The sequence below is a fragment of the Salmo trutta genome, chromosome 12, assembly GCF_901001165.1.
Source record: "Salmo trutta chromosome 12, fSalTru1.1, whole genome shotgun sequence".
Lineage (NCBI taxonomy): Eukaryota > Metazoa > Chordata > Actinopteri > Salmoniformes > Salmonidae > Salmo > Salmo trutta.
Window position 1 is genome coordinate 38774645 of NC_042968.1, and position 22802 is coordinate 38797446.

At 45.0% G+C, this 22802-nt stretch overlaps 1 protein-coding gene across 1 annotated transcript in view; it reads right to left on the bottom strand.

Annotated features, from left to right (window-relative positions):
- LOC115202536 (A disintegrin and metalloproteinase with thrombospondin motifs 7) overlaps positions 1–22802 on the bottom strand; it is a 172442-nt gene that overhangs the window by 37145 nt on the left and 112495 nt on the right. The window contains exons 17-21 of the mRNA XM_029766660.1: positions 9975–10101; positions 9165–9378; positions 4857–7067; positions 4203–4355; positions 2713–2886 (exon numbers count right to left, since the gene is read on the bottom strand). Coding sequence (XP_029622520.1) covers positions 2713–2886; positions 4203–4355; positions 4857–7067; positions 9165–9378; positions 9975–10101 — 2879 coding nt within the window. The remainder of the gene's footprint in view (positions 1–2712; positions 2887–4202; positions 4356–4856; positions 7068–9164; positions 9379–9974; positions 10102–22802) is intronic.

The following is a 22802-nucleotide window of genomic DNA, read 5'->3' on the forward strand; positions in this document are numbered from 1 at the left end:
AACTCCTTATTACACATCAACTATCACAGTGATGATAACTCCTTATTACACATCAATTATCACAGTGATAACTCCTTATTACACATCAACTATCACAGTGAATATAACTCCTTATTACACATCAACTATCACAGTGAATATAACCCCTTATTACACATCAACTATCACAGTGAATATAACCCCTTATTACACATCAACTATCACAGTGATGATAACTCCTTATTACACATCAACTATCACAGTGAATATAACCCCTTATTACACATCAACTATCAGTGAATATAACCCCTTGTTACACATCAACTATCACAGTGAATATAACTCCTTATTACACATCAACTATCACAGTGATAACCCCTTATTACACATCAACTATCACAGTGAATATAACCCCTTATTACACATCAACTATCACAGTGAATATAACTCCTTATTACACATTAATTATCACAGTGAATATAACCCCTTATTACACATCAACTATCACAGTGAATATAACTCCTTATTACACATCAACTATCACAGTGAATATAACCCCTTATTACACATCAATTATCAGTGAATATAACCCCTTATTACACATCAATTATCAGTGAATATAACCCCTTATTACACATCAACTATCACAGTGAATATAACTCCTTATTACACATTAATTATCACAGTGAATATAACCCCTTATTACACATCAACTATCACAGTGATAACCCCTTATTACACATCAACTATCACAGTGATAACCCCTTATTACACATCAACTATCACAGTGAATATAACCCCTTATTACACATCAACTATCACAGTGAATATAACCCCTTATTACACATTAATTATCACAGTGATAACTCCTTATTACACATCAACTATCACAGTGAATATAACCCCTTATTACACATCAACTATCACAGTGAATATAACTCCTTATTACACATCAACTATCACAGTGATAACCCCTTATTACACATCAACTATCACAGTGATAACTCCTTATTACACATCAACTATCACAGTGATAAGTCCTTATTACACATCAACTATCACAGTGAATATAACCCCTTATTACACATTAATTATCACAGTGAATATAACCCCTTATTACACATCAACTATCACAGTGAATATAACCCCTTATTACACATCAACTATCACAGTGAATATAACTCCTTATTACACATTAATTATCACAGTGAATATAACCCCTTATTACACATCAACTATCACTGTGAATATAACTCCTTATTACACATCAACTATCACAGTGATAACTCCTTATTACACATTAATTATCACAGTGAATATAACCCCTTATTACACATCAACTATCACAGTGATAACCCCTTATTACACATCAACTATCACAGTGATAACTCCTTATTACACATCAACTATCACAGTGAATATAACCCCTTATTACACATCAACTATCACAGTGAATATAACCCCTTATTACACATCAACTATCACAGTGATAACTCCTTATTACACATCATCTATCACAGTGAATATAACCCCTTATTACACATTAATTATCACAGTGAATATAACCCCTTATTACACATCAACTATCACAGTGAATATAACCCCTTATTACACATCAACTATCACAGTGAATATAACCCCTTATTACACATCAACTATCACAGTGAATATAACCCCTTATTACACATCAACTATCACAGTGATAACCCCTTATTACACATCAACTATCACAGTGAATATAACCCCTTATTACACATCAACTATCACAGTGATAACTCGTTATTACACATCAACTATCACAGTGATGATAACCCCTTATTACACATCAACTATCACAGTGAATATAACTCCTTATTACACATCAATTATCACAGTGATAAGTCCTTATTACACATCAACTATCACAGTGATAACTCCTTATTACACATCAACTATCACAGTGATAACTCCTTATTACACATCAACTATCACAGTGATAACTCGTTATTACACATCAACTATCACAGTGATGATAACCCCTTATTACACATCAACTATCACAGTGAATATAACTCCTTATTACACATCAACTATCACAGTGATAACCCCTTATTACACATCAACTATCACAGTGATAACTCCTTATTACACATCAACTATCACAGTGATGATAACTCCTTATTACACATCAACTATCACAGTGATGATAACTCCTTATTACACATCAACTATCACAATGAATATAACCCCTTATTACACATCAACTATCACAGTGATAACCCCTTATTACACATCAACTATCACAGTGATAACCCCTTATTACACATCAACTATCACAGTGATAACTCCTTATTACACATCAACTATCACAGTGAATATAACCCCTTATTACACATCAACTATCACAGTGAATATAACCCCTTATTACACATCAACTATCACAGTGATAACTCCTTATTACACATCAACTATCACAGTGAATATAACCCCTTATTACACATCAACTATCACAGTGATCATAACTCCTTATTACACATCAACTATCACAGTGATGATAACCCCTTATTACACATCAACTATCACAGTGATAACCCCTTATTACACATCAACTATCACAGTGATGATAACTCCTTATTACAAATGAACTGTCACAGAAGATAACCCCAAATATCACAGTGAGAGGTTAGGCATAACTATGGGTAGTAAGGAGAGAGGTAAGGAGAGAAGGAGATGGGAGGAAAGGATTTAACTAACCTGGCCCCAGGAAGAAGAGTACCAGTCCAGGCAGGGCTGGGGTAGGCAGGGCATGCGGGACACCGGCCGGGTAGACACGGTCTGACAGTGGAAGGGCCGCAAAGGCCTCTGGTCCCTGGTGTCAAAGCACTGGATCTCACGCAGGGTCACCCCACCACCACAGTTCTTGGAACACTGGGGCAAAAGAGGGTGAGAGGGACGGGACTTAAACAATCCTGTTATCGTGATAAAAAGTTGCTTGATACTATACTGACTGATTTATTATTAATGCATTAATATTCCATTGTCCCATCATTGTTATTGCGATACAACATTCCATTATCGTCCCATTCATGAGTTATCGCTACAACATTCCATTATCGTCCCATGCCTGAGTCATGGTACAACATTCCATTATCGTCCCATCCATGAGTTATCGCTACACCATTCCATAATCGGCCCATCCCTGAGTTATCGCTACACCAGTCCATTATCGTCCCATTCATGAGTTATCGCTACAACATTCCATTATCGTCCCATCCCTGAGTTATCGCTACACCATTCCATTATCGGCCCATCCCTGAGTTATCGCTACACCAGTCCATTATCGGCCCATCTCTGAGTTATCACTACAACATTCCATTATCGTCCCATGCCTGAGTCATGACACAACATTTCATTATCATCCCAAACATGAGTCATGATACAACATTCCATTATCGAACCATCCCTGAGTTATCGCTACAACACTTCCTTATCATCCCTGAGCTATCGCTACAACATTCCCTTATCATCCCTGAGTTATCGCTACAACATTCCCTTATCATCCCCGAGCTATCGCTAAAACATTCCCTTATCATCCCCGAGCTATCGCTAAAACATTCCCTTATTATCCCCGAGCTATCGCTACAACATTCCCTTATCATCCCTGAGCTATCGCTAGAACATTCCCTTATCATCCCTGAGTTATCGCTACAACATTCCCTTATCATCCCTGAGTTATCGCTACAACATTCCCTTATCATCCCCGAGCTATCGCTAAAACATTCCCTTATCATCCCCGAGCTATCGCTAAAACATTCCCTTATCATCCCCGAGCTATCGCTACAACATTCCCTTATTATCCCAGAGCTATCGCTACAACATTCCCTTATCATCCCTGAGTTATCGCTACAACATTCCCTTATCATCCCCGAGCTATCGCTACAACATTCCCTTATCATCCTCGAGCTATCGCTACAACATTCCCTTATCATCCCCGAGCTATCGCTAAAACATTCCCTTATCATCCCCGAGCTATCGCTAAAACATTCCCTTATCATCCCCGAGCTATCGCTACAACATTCCCTTATCATCCCCGAGCTATCGCTACAACATTCCCTTATCATCCCTGAGTTATCGCTACAACATTCCCTTATCATCCCTGAGTTATCGCTACAACATTCCCTTATCATCCCCGAGCTATCGCTAAAACATTCCATTATCGTCCACTCCCTGGTGTGGGGCCTCACCTTGGTCCAGTTCCCTATCCTCCAGGAGGAGCAGGGTCGGAGGTAGCAGCGCCGGGCCGGCACAGGCCTCTTGGTCAGGTCACAGTCAGACTCCAGTCCCGTGCTGCAGACCACTAGCCTCCAGATGGCCCCCAGACCACAGCTAGTAGAACACTGCAACACAAGGGGAGGCAGTGAGGAGTGAACCAGGCATCATTCAATGTCTTGTAATACACTAAGAGTTACAGCCCATTCAGATACATAGAGATTAGTCACGGAGGACAAAATACTTCCTCATTTAAAAACCCAACACAATGGAATACGAGAGACTGTTGTCTTTCTGTACAGAGTGAATGTGGTTGACTTTGAGAGAGAGTGCAAGTCATATTTGATTTCACTGTTAAAACACAGACAGAAAGTGGCATGCACTGTGTCATGACCTGTTGTGCTGATATATTTCCCTGCTGGCAATCTAAAAAGGTCAGAGAGTAGCCATTCATCATGATAGGAGAGTTGGGTTGTTTCTGTAGGAACCTGAGGCCAGGGTGACAGTATGTCAGCATAATAAAGGGATGGGGACATGAATAGTGGCACACTGCTGGGCCTTGTTCCTCCCACACACTACATTTACACCAGAGAGAATGTGTGGAATGCATAGAGAGTGGTGCAACTCACTGCGCTCCAGTTGCCGGCTCTCCAGAAGGAAGCTGTGGCGATTGGAGTTGAAGCTTGGCTTGGCACTGGGGTTGGCTCTGGTGTCCACCAGAGTGTGGTGGGAGAATGGGTTGGCAGAGTGGGCATGGTTGGCTCAGAGGACTGGGTGGGGGGCACGGCTAGCTCATGGGAATGGGTGGGGGGCACGGCTGGCTCAGGGGAATGGGTGGGGGACACGGCTGGCTCAGGGGAATGGGTGGGGGGCACGGCTGGCTCATGGGAATGGGTGGGGGGCACGGCTGGCTCATGGGAATGGGTGGGGGGCACGGCTGGCTCAGGGGAATGGGTGGGGGACACGGCTGGCTCAGGGGAATGGGTGGGGGACACGGCTGGCTCAGGGGAATGGGTAGGGGGCACGGTTGGCTCAGACTGGGTGAGGGGCATGGGTTTCGTGCCATCCTGGGGAGTGGTTGGGGTGACATCCACTGGGGGCTGGTATGTGAGGGGAGGGTCCATGCCCCTGGATCTCAGCATGGGGGGGATGAGGATCTCATTATAGTCAATCTCTGACCACCCGTATGGGGAGGGGACTGGAGGGCCCGCATTGGCCCCTTTAGATGGAGTTGGCCCAGTCGTGGAGGACTGTGCTGAAATGTCTGTCTCTAACTGGGCTGTGGCTGGCTCTGTCTCTGCTAACATTGATGGAGGTGGAGACTGAGGGTCTCCTTCCAGATAAGTAGGAGGAGAGGAGTCACTTCCAGTTGTTGATGTGCTGTGTTTGAAGTTCTCCTGGTTTCCTGAGAGTGAATGGGAAAGAGGTGGGGGAGGAGAGGGTGGAAGATGTGGCTCCTGAGACACAGGACGTGAGGTCATGGTGAAGTCACTGTCGGTGACCCCTAAATTGACTTCGCTATCAGCTTTGGGCTCAATTTCAAAGTCCTGCTGATCAAAGTCTGGTTCACCAGGGAAAACGCCATTGTAATCCTCAGTGGAGTCTGGGGCTGGTGGCGCGTATGGAAGAGAGGTGGTTGCCTCCCATTGGGACAGGGTTGTGGTGAAAAAGCTGTCCTCGTATGTTTCAAACTCAAACACAGGGCCTGGGGAAGGTGGATCCAGGGGTGGAACCGGGCTCTCCATTTCATCTTGGTAGCCAGGGGATTGTAGTCCAATTGCAGTCTCCTGGTGGGAATTGTAGTCCAAAACACCCACTTCTTTCACCTCTTCTACCATTGTTGTGGGTACGGTGCCATCTTCATAGTCATGGCTGACAGGGGCAGTGGTGGTACATTCGATGGTTGTACCAACATTGCCGTCTTCCACATCAAAATGGACATAAATATCAGTGTTTTCATCATCCTTTTCTTCACTCTGGGGCCCATGTGTGTTCTCAGTGGTCCCCATGCTAGTGGACACCGGGCTGGCTGCTGAGCTGAGGTAATGAGGCCAACCAAATTTACCGTTTGTTCCTTTCCAGCTTTGTGAAAACCTGGTCTCTATAACTGGTGCTGAGGGTGTGGTGGAAACAGGTAGAAAATAGTCCTCTGAAAGGAGTACATCCTCCTCCTCTCGCTCTACTTCATTGGGCTTCGCCGTCTGTGGTCTTCCATCAACCTCTACATTGTCCAGGTTAGGGTCTTGTGGTTGCTCAACTTCCCTAATCAAAGGAGTTGTCTTAAAAGTGGTAGAAATGGGTGAGGTAGCTGTGGGAGGATCTGTTGTAGTTTCTCTGTAAACATGTTCTTCTGCACTAGAGCTTGGTTTAGGCTCCTGTTGTGGATCTAGTCCAAGATCATCCACCAAGTCTTTACCGTTGTTCCCCAAGCCAAAGTCATAGGAAATGTCCTCGTGGAATTTGATGAAGTTGTAGTCGTAGTAAAAATCGTCCACCGGTACATTGTTTTTGGCTGAGTTGTCAGTAGTCTTGTCAATGTGATTCGGGTGGGGGATGATGTTATTCAGATTGTTAGGGGCCCTTGGCTGAGTTCTAGTCGTACTGTGTTTGGGCAGGGGGTTGGAGTCAGGGATGGAGTTGATTTCGTTGATTTCCTTGCTGGACGAGCCACTGCCAGACCAGTCGTTGCTGCCACCGAAGACGTCGATGATTTGAGGACAGTCCTGGAGGTAGCATGGAGTAAGGGAACTAGGATTCTTTCGGGGGTCACAGTCTACCCCTGTGTTTCTGGAACAGACAACCTTACGGCTCCGCACACCACCGCCACACGTCAGCGAGCACTATGGGAGAAGCAGAGGAGGGTCAGATTAGGACAGACTGGTAATTGATCGATAATACAGCTTTATATTTACAACCGCTAAACACCAGTTTGAGTGCCAACTTCATAAACAACATGGTACTATACACCTAATCTTCAGGACCTGTTCACCTCCTCTACTCTTCAGGACCTGTCCACCTCCTCTACTCTTCAGGACCTGTCCACCTCCTCTACTCTTCAGGACCTGTCCACCTCCTCTACTCTTCAGGACCTGTCCACCTCCTCTACCCTTCAGGACCTGTCCACCTCCTCTACCCTTCCTGACCTGTCCACCTCCTCTACCCTTCAGGACCTGTCCACCTCCTCTACCCTTCATGACCTGTCCACCTCCTCTACCTTTCCTGACCTGTCCACCTTCTTCCTCTACCTTTCCTGACCTGTCCACCTCCTTCCTCTACCCTTCCTGACCTGTCCACCTCCTTCCTCTACCCTTCCTGACCTGTCCACCTCCATCCTCTACCCCTCCTGACCTGTCCACCTCCTCTACCCTTCCTGACCTGTCCATCTCCTCTCCTCTCCTCTTCATGACCTGTCCACCTCTTCATGACCTGTCCACCTCCTCTACCCTTCCTGACCTGTCCACCTCCTCTACCCTTCAGGACCTGTCCACCTCTTCTACCCTTCAGGACCTGTCCACCTCCTCTACCCTTCAGGACCTGTCCACCTCCTTCCTCTACCCTTCATGACCTGTCCACCTCCTACCCAGGAAGGGTAGAGGAAGGAGTGCGACAGGTCAGGAAGGGTATAGGACAACCCTTCCTGACCTGTCCACCTCCTTTCTCTACTTTTCCTGACCTGTCCACCTCCTTCCTCTACCCTTCCTGACCTGTCCACCTCCTTCCTTTACCCTTCCTGACCTATCCACCTCCTTCCTCTACCCTTCCTGACCTGTCCACCTCCTTCCTCTACCCTTCCTGACCTGTCCACCTCCTCTCCTCTACCCTTCCTGACCTGTCCATCTCCTCTCCTCTACCCTTCCTGACCTGTCCACCTCCTTCCTCAACCCTTCCTGACCTGTCCACCTCCTCTCCTCTACCCTTCCTGACCTGTCCACCTCCTTCCTCTACCCTTCCTGACCTGTCCATCTCCTTCCTCTACCCTTCCTGACCACCTCCTTCCTCTACCCTTCCTGACCTGTCCATCTCCTCTCCTCTACCCTTCCTGACCTGTCCACCTCCTTCCTCAACCCTTCCTGACCTGTCCACCTCCTTCCTCTACCCTTCCTGACCACCTCCTTCCTCTACCCTTCCTGACCTGTCCACCTCCTTCCTCAACCCTTCCTGACCACCTCCTTCTTCTACCCTTCCTGACCTGTCCACCTCCTTCCTCTACCCTTCCTGACCTGTCCACCTCCTTCCTCTACCCTTCCTGACCTGTCCACCTCCTCTCCTCTTCATGACCTGTCCACCTCCTCATGACATGTCCACCTCCTCTACCCTTCCTGACCTGTCCACCTCCTCTACCCTTCCTGACCTGTCCACCTCCTCTCCTCTTCATGACCTGTCCACCTCCTCATGACCTGTCCACATCCTCTACCCCTCCTGACCTGTCCACCTCCTCTACCCTTCCTGACCTGTCCACCTCCTCTCCTCTTCATGACCTGTCCACCTCCTCATGACCTGTCCACCTCCTCTACCCTTCCTGACCTGTCCACCTCCTCATGACCTGTCCACCTCCTCTACCCCTCCTGACCTGTCCACCTCCTCTACCCTCCAGGACCTGTCCACCTCCTCTACCCTTCCTGACCTGTCCACCTCCTCTCCTCTTCATGGTGCTCATAAGAGTTATCACTTACAATTAAGTGAGTATACATTTTAATTAGGTTATACACTGTGTGTTAGCTGCTTCCTCAAAATCTTTCCCATGCCTACTCCACTCAAATATCGTGGAACCAGAGTAAAACTAGCCTCTGTTTCAACTTGTACTCCCAGTGCAGAAAATTCAGCATTTTCCACATTAAACAAGACGAGACCAGATGTTCCTTCCTTCCTTAGCCTCTCCCTTCTCTGTGTGAGTCACTGCTGGAGCCATATCACATTCCCCTGAATGGCCTCCTCACCTCTGACCAGTTGCCTGTGGACCAGTCCGCGGGGCAGGGGACATGAGCGTTACAGGGCGCCGCTGACTCAGGCCTGGGCATGTGGTGACATTCAGAGGGCTGCAGGGCTCTGTTCTCCTCCAGACCCACGGCCTGGATGCACAGCACCGTCCTCTTGGCCAAGCCCTTCTCACCGCACGTGGCCGAGCACTTCTGCCACTCGCCCACCCACCATCTGAATGGAACGGTCACGAAGAAAGATAGACAGAAAGTGTAATGTGTGTGTGTTTGCTGTGTGTGTGTTTATGCTTAGTGTATGTTTGAGAGGGTGCATTCTTTCTGGTGTGTTTATATATATTTTTTTCACCCCTTTCCCCCCCGAATTTTGTGGTATACAATTGGTAGTTATGGTCTTGTCTCATCGCTGCAACTCCCGTACGGACTCGGGAGAGGCGAAGGTTGAGAGCCGTGTGTCTTCCGAAACACACAACCCAACCAAGCCGCCAATTGTGGGAGGCCAAACCCTCCCCTAACCCGGACGATGCTGGACCAATTGTGCGCCGCCCCATGGGTCTTCCGGTCGTGTCTGGCTGTGACAGAGCCTGGACTCAAACCCAGAATCTCTAGCAGTACAGGTAGTATTGCGATGCAGTGCTTTAGACCACTGCGCCATTCGGGAGGCCTTTCTGGTGTGTTTATGAGCGCATGTATGATTTGTGTGTGTGCATGTACGTGTGTGTGTGTTTACAAAGGTGTATGTGTATGAGAGAGCATGCAAGCCCTACAGTGGGTCTTGTCCCAGTATAAATCTGGTCCTGGGGGCAAACTCACATGGCTGGGCAAAGCTCCTCATTGCAGCTGGCTCGTTTATCATCATGACGGGTCGACGGGTCACAGTAGCCCTCTTCTACTATCCCAGAGGTCCTCTCCACACAGTGAACAATCTGTCGCTGGACACCTGGAATTCCAGAGGGATACACAGGAACAGCTGTTAGAAATGACACACACACACACACACACACACACACACACACACCCCCCCAAACACACACACACAGAAAGACCCCCCAAACACACACACACACACACACACACAGAAAGACCCCCCCCAAACACACACACACACAGAAAGACCCCCCCAAACACACACACACACACACACACACACACACACACACACACACAGAAAGACCCCCCCAAACACACACACACACACACACAGAAAGACCCCTCCAAACACACACACCCACAGAAAGACCCACACAGATTCTAACACAGAATAACAGAGACAGACAGACATGTATACTTCACATACATACACACACACACACATCTAAAACGCAGACACACACCAAAGCACCCAGACATATCCTCGGACACGCATCAAGAAGCAGGTCTCAGAACAGAAACTCACACAGGCATGAACACAAGTCAAATGTTTCTACAGTTTAAGATACATTACTGATTAATAGCTTTCAAAGCAGATTCCTACAGTAAATGTTGGTCTGTCAACTGAGTTGCAGTAAACACATCTACAATGCATTTGGAAAGAATTCAGACCCCTGACTTTTTTGTTATTCTAAAATGGGTGAAATAAAATAAAAAATCCTCAGAAATCTACATACAAAACCCCATAATGACAAAGCAAAAAACTGTTTTTTTTAGACATTTTTACAAATGTATTTTAAAGAACATAATTTACATAGGTATTCAGACCCTTTGCTATGAGACTAGAAATGTAGCTCAGGTGCATCCTGTTTCCATTGATCATCCTTGAGATGATTCTACAACTTGATTGGAGTCCACCTGTGGTAAATTATATTGATTGGACATCATTTGGAAAGGCACACACCTGTCTATATAAGGTCCCACAGTTGACAGTGCATGTCAGAGCAAAAACCAAGCCATGAGGTTGAAGGAATTGTCCATAGAGCTCCGAGACAGGATCGTATCGAGCCAGAGATCTGGGGAAGGGTACCAAAAAAATGTCTGCAGCATTGAAGGTCCCCAAGAACACAGTGGCCTCTATCATTCTTAAATGGAAGATGTTTGGAACCACCAAGACTCTTCCTAGAGCTGGCCGCCCGGCCAAACTGAGCAATCGGGGGAGAAGGGCCTTGGTCAGCGAAGTGACCAAGAACCTGATGGTCACTCTGATAGAGCTCCAGAGTTCCTCTGTGGAGATGAGAGAACCTTCCAGAAGGACAACCATATCTGCAGCACTCCACCAATCGGGCATTTATGGTAGTGTCCAGACGGAAGCCACTCCTCAGTAAAAAACACATGACAGCCCGCTTGGAGTTTGCCAAAAGACACCTAAAGATTCTGACCATGAGAAACAAGATCTCTGGTCTGATGAAACCAAGATTGAACTCTTTAGCCTGAATGCCAAGCGTCATGTCTAGAGGAAACCTGGCACCATCCCTAAGGTGAGGCATGGTGGTGGCAGCATCATGTTGCGGGGATGTTTTTCAGCGACAGGTAGACTAGTCAGGATCAAGGGAAAGATGAATGGAGCAAAGTACAGAGAGATCGTTGATGAAAACCTGCTCCAGAGTGCTCAGGACCTCAGACTGTGGCGAAGGTTCACCTTCCAACAGGACAACGACCCTAAGCACACAGCCAAGACAATGCAGGAGTGGCTTCGGTACAAGTCTCTGAATGTCCTTGAGTCGCCAAGCCAGAGCCAGGACTTGAACCCGATCGAACATCTCTGAGAAATAGGAGAAATAGGAAAATAGCTGTGCAGCAATGCTCCCCATCCAACCTGACAGAGATTGAGAGGATTTGCAGAGAAGAATGGGAGAAACTCCCCAAATACAGGTGTGCCAAGCTTGTAGCATCATCAACAAGAAAAATCAATGTTGTAATCGTTGCCAAAGTTGCTTCAACAAAGTACTGAGTAAAGGGTCTGAAAACTTATGTAAATGTGATATTTCAGTTATTTATTTATAATACATTTGCAAAAATGTCTAAAAACCTGTTTTTGCTTTGTCATTATGGGGTATTGTGTGTAGATTGATAAGGGGAAAAAAATGATTTAATACATTTTAGAATAAGGCTGTAACTGTAACAAAATATGGAAAAAGTGAAGGGGTCTGAATACTTTCCGAAGGCACTGTATTCCCAGTAATTAATGGACCATAGACTGGGATCTGGATGCTCTGGAACCACTCATATGTCCCTGCAGTAATTAATGGACCATAGACTGGGATCTGGAACCACTCATATGTCCCTGCAGTAATTAATGGACCATAGACTGGGATCTGGAACCACTCATATGTCCCTGCAGTAATTAATGGACCATAGACTGGGATCTGGAACCACTCATATGTCCCTGCAGTAATTAATGGACCATAGACTGGGATCTGGAACCACTCATATGTCCCTGCAGTAATTAATGGACCATAGACTGGGATCTGGAACCACTCATATGTCCCTGCAGTAATTAATGGACCATAGACTGGGATCTGGAACCACTCATATGTCCCTGCAGTAATTAATGGACCATAGACTGGGATCTGGATGCTCTGGAACCACTCATATGTCCCTGCAGGCATTATGGGTTGTCAAATTACCACTGCAATTCAATTCTGGAAACATGGATGATTATTAAAAGACTGAATATAAATGAATGTTAGGCTAATACATTCGACTGCTATTCATCGTTAATGATGAATTATAGACATTCCTATACATTTTATACCTAGCAATATTAGGGTAACCTGAGATTTTGCAAAGGGGTTACTGTAAGTCAATGTTTACAGTAGTTTAAAACACAAAGAAATCTGAAATCCATTGGAGGCACATTTCTAATGATTCTCATAAAGTTCTGTCTAGCAAGCTGGGACTTGTCTGAATGCAGAACAGAAACTTTATTTTCCCTCTTCGTCTTCTGCTCGACTCACAGCTCTCTGAGACAACATACCTCACGTCACATCTCATAGCCAGAACAAGCCTCAAATCTAGGGAGCCGCTGTGATGAGAGTTGTGGTTGTGAGACAGCGCTGGACAAGACAAGAAGGAAACCCCCTGAGGTGGCGAGACCAATTTATTTGTTCCTCTCATCTTTCTCCCCGTCATTAGCCTCTACTCCCCCTCAGGGCTTCCAACCCATCTGAGCAGGGGCCAATCTCTCACCTCCGCTGGTCCTTCCTGCATTGGCCAGTGAGATGGCTTTGTCTGCTAGCTGACTTACACCTTGATTGACAAACCCTGGGAGAAGGAGGGGGAGGCACAGCAACCCTTGGGAGAGGGAGGGGGAGGCACGGCAACCCCTGGGAGAGGGAAGCACGGCAAACCCTGGGAGAGGGAGGGGGAGGCACAGCAACCCCTGGGAGAGGGAGGGGGAGGCACAGCAAACCCTGGGAGAGGGAAGGGGAGGCACAGCAACCCCTGGGAGAGGGAGGGGAAGGCACGGCAACCCCTGGGAGAGGGAGGGGAAGGCACGGCAACCCCTGGGAGAGGGAGGGGAAGGCACGGCAACCCCTGGGAGAGGGAGGGGGAGGCACGGCAACCCCTCGGAGAGGGAGGGGGAGGCACGGCAACCCCTGGGAGAGGGAGGGGGAGGCACAGCAACCCCTGGGAGAGGGAGGGGGAGGCACAGCTTGTCCTCTGGTTAAAGAATACCATTCGGTCTGTCGAACCAGTAGAAAGGGATAGAGGGAGTGGAGAGGAGAGGAGGACAGGTAAGGGGGGGAGTAGGGGGGAAATTACATCATATAAGAGACTGGGAAAAGGGAAGCCAGATGGTGGGAAGGATCAGTGGGTTGTGCTATCAGAGACGTAGATTAGAGGGATGTTCAGGAGCATGTCTGATGTATTAGGTGAACCACGGGTCCCTCACATAATGGATTCTGCAGAATGAAGCTCACATCATTTTGCTCGTAGCAGTATGTTGATAAAAGAGGGGTATATCTACACTCCTACACGGCTTGAATAGAACGGGATAGAACCCCTGGGCTTTCCTGGGAAAGTCAGAACAATAACCTGAAGGGTGGGAACCAGTCATTTTATACCCAGAACTCACCAGGTGTAATGTACTTAAACTTGTGAATACTGCATAGGATATCGTAAACGGAGCCCTGCTATGATAGGAAATTAAATATTCAGTGACAGCTATAGCAAACTATCATGTTCTGATATGATAAACACAGAGCAATGCCAATCTCTATCTCAGATTTACTCCACTATAATTGGGGAAAGAGGGAACTACTTATCCAGTCTAAACGAGGTTACATTATGCCAGACAGAATGTCATCTACACTGAGTATACAAAACATTAAGAACACCTGCTCTTTCCATGACATACACTGACCAGGTGAATCCAGGTGAAAGATATGATCCCTTATTGAGGTCAGTTGTTAAATCCACTTCAAATCAGTGTAGATGAAGGGGAGGTGACGGGTTAAAGAAGGATTTTTAAGCCTTGAGACATGGATTATGTATGTGTGCCATTCAGAGGGTCAATGGGCAAGACAAAAGATTTAAGTGACATTGAATGGGGTATGGTAGTAGGTACCAGGCGCACTGGTTTGTGTCAAGAACTGCAAAGCTGCTGGGTTTTTCACACTCAACAGTTTCCTGTGTGTATCAAGAATGGTCCACCACCGAAAAGACATCCAGCCAACTTGACAATTGTGGGAAGCATTGGAGTCAACATGGGCCAGCATCCCTGTGGAATGCCTTGTAGAGTCCATACCTTGTTGAATTGAGGCTGTTCTGTGGGAAAAAGCAGGTGCAACTCAATATTAGGAAGGTGTTCCTAATGCTTGGTATACTCAGTTCATATTTCATCTGAAAAATCTGTGTGAACACAAGTCACTTGGCAAAGCTAGGACATCAAGTCGACGAGGTGCAAAGACTGCCTTCCAAGGCAATGATCTCTTGAAAGGCCATTTGGCATAAAAGTAATCTCTGCTATCCACATCAGTTTATATGGGATAATGCAATCACAAACCAGAGGAGAGTCAGAGAGTACTGTGTACAAGCAGACTTCAGTCCAACTACAGTAGGAGGCATGTCATCAGCCGCCTACATAGAAATAGCAAGAATTCACCACGGCTCAGTATTCCAAAGAAGAAAGCCATTAAGCCATCATGGTTATAACAGAGGACAAAGATGCATCAGGATAATGACATCACAGTTCGGTGCGATTCTTTACAAAAAAATGATTGACTTAGTCAAAGATACACTTGAGTAGAGGCATTCAGCTACAGTTGTTGGAATTGCTTTTTTTTGTCCTTGTTATAATGCAAAACAGCATGGAATGCTGGGTCGTTATTAGTTGAATTAAATCGATTTGTTAGTTTTGTAATGTTCCTTTTTTATAATCTAAATTCCTATATAAAAGGGCATAGAGGGGCAGTGTGTTGAGCACTAGGTGATAAAGTAAAGAATTAGGTTAGTCTGTGTAGTGAAATGGAAGGAAACAACTTAACATTCTTCAGGCAAGAAGAATGATGCCAGCACGCACACATAAAATACCCTGCATTTGACAAATTCAAATCGAGCCTCCAATCTCCAGAAGGCTCAATTTTTTAAAAACCCACTTATAGTTAAATTGCAATACTCCTATGAGTACCCGCTAAACAGACAGGCTCTTAGTCACTTCGAGATTGTTCATAGAATTTGAAGACTGTATAGAGAAGCAAGACCATCTGTGCTCAAATTCTAACCTCAAATGGCCTAAAACTGAATTAATCACAGAAGCGTCTCATTTAATATGGGAGGCCTCTTGTGAATAAAAAGATGGTGCCTGAGCAGATGTCAACACATCGGAATTTGGTGCAGCTTGTTACCAGGGTAGGCCTCATCTTGCATTAATCTATACTGCTAAATGGTCTCTCCAAACCCATGCTTTACCATGGGATGCTAATTGTCCACATGTTGCCATCCATGGCAGAAGATTCATTGTAGACAATTGGTCATCATCATTATACTATAGGAAAAAGAAATCACAAACGGAAATTCTGATAAGTATTCAGAGGATGCTTTTCCGCTAATGTGCTCATTCAAATCAAATGTTATTTGTCACATGTGCCGAATACAACAGATGTAGGCCTTACAGTGAAATACTTACTTACAAGCCCTTAACCAACAATTCAGTTTTAAGGAATAAAAAAAAAAGTTAATAATTAAAGAGCAGCAGTAATATAACAAGAGAGACTATATTTAGGGGGTACTGGTACAGAGTCAATGTGCGGGGGCACCGGTTAGTCGAGGTAATTGAAGTAATATATACATGTACGTAGGTAGAGTTATTAAAGTGACTATGCATAGATAATAACAGAGAGCAGCAGCAGCGTAAAATAGGGGGGCAATGCAAATAGTCTGGGAAGCCATTTGATTAGATATTCAGGAGTCTTATGGCTTGGGGGTAAAAGCTGTTTAGAAGCCTCTTGGACCTAGACTTGGTGCTCCGGTACCACTAGGAAGGCTGGAGTCTTTGACAATTTTTAGGGCCTTCCTCTGACATCGCCTGGTATAGAGGTCCAGGATGGCAGGAAGCTTAGCCCCAGTCATGTACTGGGCCGTACACACTACCCTCTGTAGTGCCATGCTGTCGGAGGCCGAGCAGTTGCCATACCAGGCAGTGATACAACCAGTCAGGATGCTCTCGATGTTGCAGCTGTAGAACCTTTTGAGGATCTCAGGACCCATGCCAAATCTTTTCAGTCTCCTGAGGGGGAATAGGCTTTGTCATGCCCTCTTCACAACTGTCTTTGTGTGCTTGGACCATGTTAGATTGTTGGTGATGTGGATGCCAAGGAACTTGAAGCTCTCCTCCTGCTCCACTACAGCCCCATCAATGAGAATGGGGGTATGCTCGGTCCTCCTTTTCCTGCAGTCCACAATCATCTCCTTTGTCTTGACCACGTTGAGGGAGAGGTTGTTGTACTTGCACCATACGGTCAGGTCTCTGACCTCCTCCCTATATGCGTCGTTGTCGGTGATCAGGCCTACCACTATTGTGTCATCGGCAAACTTAATGATGCTGTTGGAGTCGTGCCTGGCCGTGCAGTCATGAGATATCCTTAGGTTTTGACCTTAAAATGATTTAATAAATGAGTGAACAAAACAAAAAGGGTTGTTCCATGAAGTCTAATTTGTAATTATCTTTGGGTATTCAGCCGCATCATGCCAGTCTTCAATCATAGTAATGAATAACACATGCACTCAGAGGCATACAGATGCCATAACTGGCATGAGTTATTCGAATTTAACACGTTCAAAATCCCAAGTTGTCATCTCATCTCCAAATTCTAAAACTGGACTGCACGCCCGGTAGACAGTGAATCGCAATGCTGTGGTCAATACCAAATAAGTAATTAGCTGCTCCTCTAGACCAATCAAAAGTTGGGAACCAGACTGAGGTAATTTAGGATCTCTTTTTGGCCCCTTTTTAAACCTGGGATCAAACTCTGAAGGAGTTTAAACACAGCATATACAAGCATATACAGGAGAGCCTACAGTACATTACATAAGCCACAACTAATGATAATGAACAATTTGTCTTTCCTCCAGGGTAGGATTATGAAGATTTATACTTGGGGTATTGGCAAATATAAACACTGGGCCTTTTGGGACCGCCCTAGACACGCTGGGCAACAACTCATTTTCTATGAGAAAGATGAGATGAATACTAGCAGCATGTGGTTCACTTCTCCCCAAGCTAAGGGGGATCCTCAGTAATGAACACTGAGAACATCTAAACAATGGGGCACTTCAGTAGTTTTGTTTTCTTCACACTGACTTACATGCCCCACATCTGTGAAGACTTTCGGAAGTTCAATAGCCTGACTACAAGATGCTGCTCTTTCTAAGCCCTAATGCAAAGTACCAAGGAAGTTAAGTAACCTCTTCCTCAGTCCACATGGGGTAAGTCAGGCTGAAAGTCAACAACATTAGCATTCTGTGCAATCATCACTTATCAGGGAAGATGCTGGTTGAGTAAATACCAAGCAGAGCAGACACTGAAAACAATAACCAAAGTATAAAACGCAACATGTAAAGTGTTCCATACGCACAAAAATCGTCTTTCTCTCAAATCTTGTGCACAAATTAGTTTACATTCCTTTTAGTGAGCATTTCTCCAAGATAATCCATCTACCTGACACATGTGGCATATCAAGAAGCTGTTTAAACAGCATGATCATCACACAGGTGCACCTTGTGCTGGGGACAATAAAAGGCCACTCTAAAATGTGCCACAGATGTCTCAAGTTGAGAGAGTGTACAATTGGCATGCTGACTGCAGGAATGTCGACCAGAGCTGGAGCCAGAAAATTGAATGTTAATTTCTCTACCATAAGCCACCTCCAACATCGTTTTAGAGAATTTGGCAGTACGTCCAACCGGCCTCACAACCGCAGACCACATGTAACCACACCAGCCCAGGACCTCCACATCTGGCTTCTTCACCTGTGGGATTGTCTGAGACCAGCTACCCGGACAGCTGATGAAACTGAGGAGTATTTCTGTCTGTAATAATGCCCTTTTGTGGGGAAAAACTCATTCTGATTGGCTGGGCCTTGCTCCCCAGTGGGTGGGGCCTGGCTCCCATGTGGGTGGGCCTATGTCTCCCCGGTGCACCCATGGCTGCGCCCCTGCCCAGTCATGTGAAATCCATACATTAGGGCCTATTTAATTTATTTCAATTGACTGATTCCCATATATGAACTGTAAGAGGGTAAAATCGTTGACATTGTTGCATGTTTGGTTTATATTTTTGTTCAGTATAGAATAGGTCAGGTCTGATTCAGAGTGATCATGACAGCTCTCTCTCAAGAGTCTTGGTATCTACTCAACAAATAATTGCAGCGAATTGAAAAGAATAAACAGTGCATCCGTCTTGACAATGCCAGATTGGAAATATAGCCACACAGATAATTAAATATAAAATAAAAGCTTTTATGTGAACTAACCCCCCCCCCCCCCCCCCCCCTTACGTAGTAGCTCTGACTTTGCTGATTGCCACTTTGAGGAAAACATGTACTTACTATGACTGTGATATGTGGTTGTCCCACATAGCATTTTTAAGATGAATGCAACTGTAAGTCGCTCTGGATAAGAACGTCTGATAAATTACTTAAATGTCAAAATAAACATATTCATCAGCTAGCAAACAATGCATTATGGATGAAAACCCCCAAGAAACAAATAACAAAATAAACCATATTCACAAGAAGCCGTCTGGGAGTAATATTTTGGGGCACCTGTTGTCTTTAAAAATGCCCTTTAAACAGTTACGCAATGCTCTCATTATTGCATTCTCTCCCCCGTCACTGGCTAGGGCAAATGTGCCCTATATCCTGAGGTAGAGAGTAAATGCTACGAACACATAACAGATAGGACAGTTGACGCTGAAACATTTGCATAATGCAAGCACACAAGAGTGTGGTCAGATAACCCCTTTGACCTCTGGTTGCGTTGCAGGCAAAGGACTAATTGAGACTTCTCTACTCGGGGACATAGATACTCTGAATAACTCAAAGGACACATACCCAGCCTTAGCTGACAGACAACTTCAGTATGACAAGAGGCTGGATATCAAACATAACCTAACCTTAGTAGAATCATATTCGTTTAGTGGTCTGCCATTGACTGTAAAATATCATACAATGTTTTATGTAGCCTTCCATGTCCCTTATATAATGCAGCATAGGACTATACTGTAACACTGAAAAGACATTGATTGTTAACTGTAAGTGGATGGGACAGGCCCACTGGAACTCATTAATATGCCAACTGCGAGAGCTTCCAGGAAGAGACTGAATATATACAGAGGCTCAAGCCAAGTACAGATGTTGGATATACACTACCATTCAAAAGTTTGGGGTCACTAAGAAATGTCATTGTTTTTGAAAGAAAAGCACATTTTCTGCCCATTAAAATAACATCAAATTGATCAGAAATACAGTGTTGACATTGTTAATGTTGTAAATGACTATTGTAGCTGGAAATGGCTGATTTTTAATGGAATATCTACATAGGCATACAGAGGCCCATTATCAGCAACCCTCACTCCTGTGTTCCAATGGCACGCTGTGTTAGCTTATCCAAGTTAATAATTTAAAAAGACTAATTGATCATTACAAAACCCTTTTGCAATTATGTTAGCACAGCTGAAAACGGTTGCCCTGATTAAAGAAGCAAGCCTTCTTTAGACTAGTTGAGTATCTGGAGCATCAGCATTTGTGGGTTCGATTACAGGCTCAAAATGGCCAGAAACAAAGACCTTTCTTCTGAAACTCGTCAGTCTATTCTTGTTCTGGGAAATGAAGGCTATTCCTGGCTCTAACCAGAATAGAAAGAGTGCATTAGAGTGTTTAATTTGAGAAACAGACGCCTCACAAGTCCTCAACTGGCAGCTTCATTAAATAGTACCCACAAAACACCAGTCTCAACATCAACAGTGTAGAAGCGACTCCAGGATGCTGGCGTTCTAGGCAGAGTTGCAAAGAAAAAGCCATATCTCAGACTGGCCAATAAAAATAAAAGATTAAGATGGGCAAAAGAACACAGACACTGGACAGAGGAACTCTGTCTAGAAGGCCAGCATCACGAAGTCGCCTCTTCACTGTTGACGTTGAGACTGGTGTTTTGCGGGTACTATTTAATGAAGCTGCCTTGTTAAAAGTACATTTTTGGAATTTCTTTCCTTCTTAATGCATTTGAGACAATCAGTTGTGTTGTGACAAGGTAGGGGTGGATTACAGAAGATAGTCCTATTTGGTAAAATACCAAGTCCATTTTATGGCAAGAACAGCTCAAATAAGCAAAGTGAAACAACAGTCCATCATTCCTTTAAGACATGAAGGTCAGTCAATCCGGGAACATTTTAAGAACTTTGAAAGTTTCTTCAAGTGCAGTCGCAAAAACCATCAAGCACTGTGATGAAACTGGCTCTCATGAGGACCGCCACAGTAAAGGAAGACCCAGCGTTACATCTGCTGCAGAGGATAACATCATTAGTTACCAGCCTCATAAATTGCAGCCCAAATAAATGCTTCACAGAGTTCAAGTAACAGACATCTCAACATCAACTGTTCAGAGGAGACTGCGTGAAATCAGGCCTTCATGGTCGAATTGCTGCAAAGAAACCCCTACTAAAGGACACCAATAAGAAGAAGAAACTTGCTTGGGCCAATAAACACAAGCAATGGACATTAGACAGGTGGAAATCGTTTCATTGGTCTGTTGGGTCCAAATGTGAGATTTTTGGATCTAACCACCGTGTCTGTGTGAGACGCAGTGTAGGTGAACGGGATGATCTCCTCATGTGTGGTTCCCACCGTGAAGCATGGAGGCGGAGGTGTGATGGTGTGGGGGTGCTTTGCTGGTAACACTGTCTGTGATTTATTTAGAATTCAACGCACACTTAACCAGCATGGCTACCACAGCATTCTGCAACGATATGCCATCCCATCTGGTTTTCCCTTAGTGGGACTATCATTTGTTTTTCAACAGGACAATGACCCAACACACCTCCAGGCTGTGTAAGGGCTATTTGACCAAGACGGAGAGTGATGGAGTGCTGCATCAGATGACCTGGCCTCCACAATCACCCGACCTCAACCCAATTGAGAATGTTTGGGTTGAGTTGGACCGCAGAGTGAAGGAAAATGTGGGAACTCTTTCAAGGCTGTTGGAAAAACATTCCAGTTGAAGCTGGTTGAGAAAATGCCAAGAGTGTGCAAAGCTGTCAAAGGGTGGCTACTTTGAAGAATCTAAAATATATTTGGATTTGTTTAACACTTTTTTGCCTACTACATGATTCAGTATGTGTTATTTCATAGTGTTGATGTCTTCACTATTATTCTACAATGTAGAAAAATAAAGAAAGATTCTTGAATGAGTAGGTGTGTCCAAACTTTTGACTGGTACTGTGTACACACACACATTTTTCCACATTTTGCTACATTACAGCCTTATTCTAAAATGGATTAAACTGTTTTTCCTCCCTCAATCTACAAACAATACCCCATAATGACAAAGCAAAAACGTGTTTTTACAAATTTTTGCTAACTTCTAAAAATAAAAAACGGAAATATCACATTTGCATAAGTATTCAGACCCTTTACTTAGTACTTTGTTGAAGCACCTTTGGCAGCGATTACAGCATTGAGTCGTCTTGGGTATGACGCTAAAAGCTTGGCACACCTGTACTTGGCGAGTTCTCCCATTCTTTTCTGCAGATCCTCTCAAGCTCTGTCAGTCTGGATTGGGAGCATCGCTGCACAGCTATTTTCAGGTCTCTTCAGAGATGTTTGATCGGGTTCAAGTCCCGGCTCTGGCTGGGCCACTCAAGGACATTCAGAGACTTGTCCCAAAGCCACTCCTGCATTGTCTTGGCTGTGTGCTTAGGGTCATTGTCCTGTCAGAAGTTGAGCTTTCAACCCCAGTCTAAGGTCCTGAGTGCTCTGGAGCAGGTTTTCATCAAGGATCTCTCTGTACTTTGCTCCGTTCATCTTTCCCTCGATCCTGACTAGTCTCCCAGTCCCTGCCTCTGAAAAACATCCCCACAGTATGATGCTGCCACCACCATGCTTCACCGTAGGGATGGTGCCAGGTTTCCTCCAGATGTGACGCTTGGCATTCAGACCAGAGTTCAATCTTGGTTTTATCAGACCAGATAATCTTGTTTCTCATGGTCTG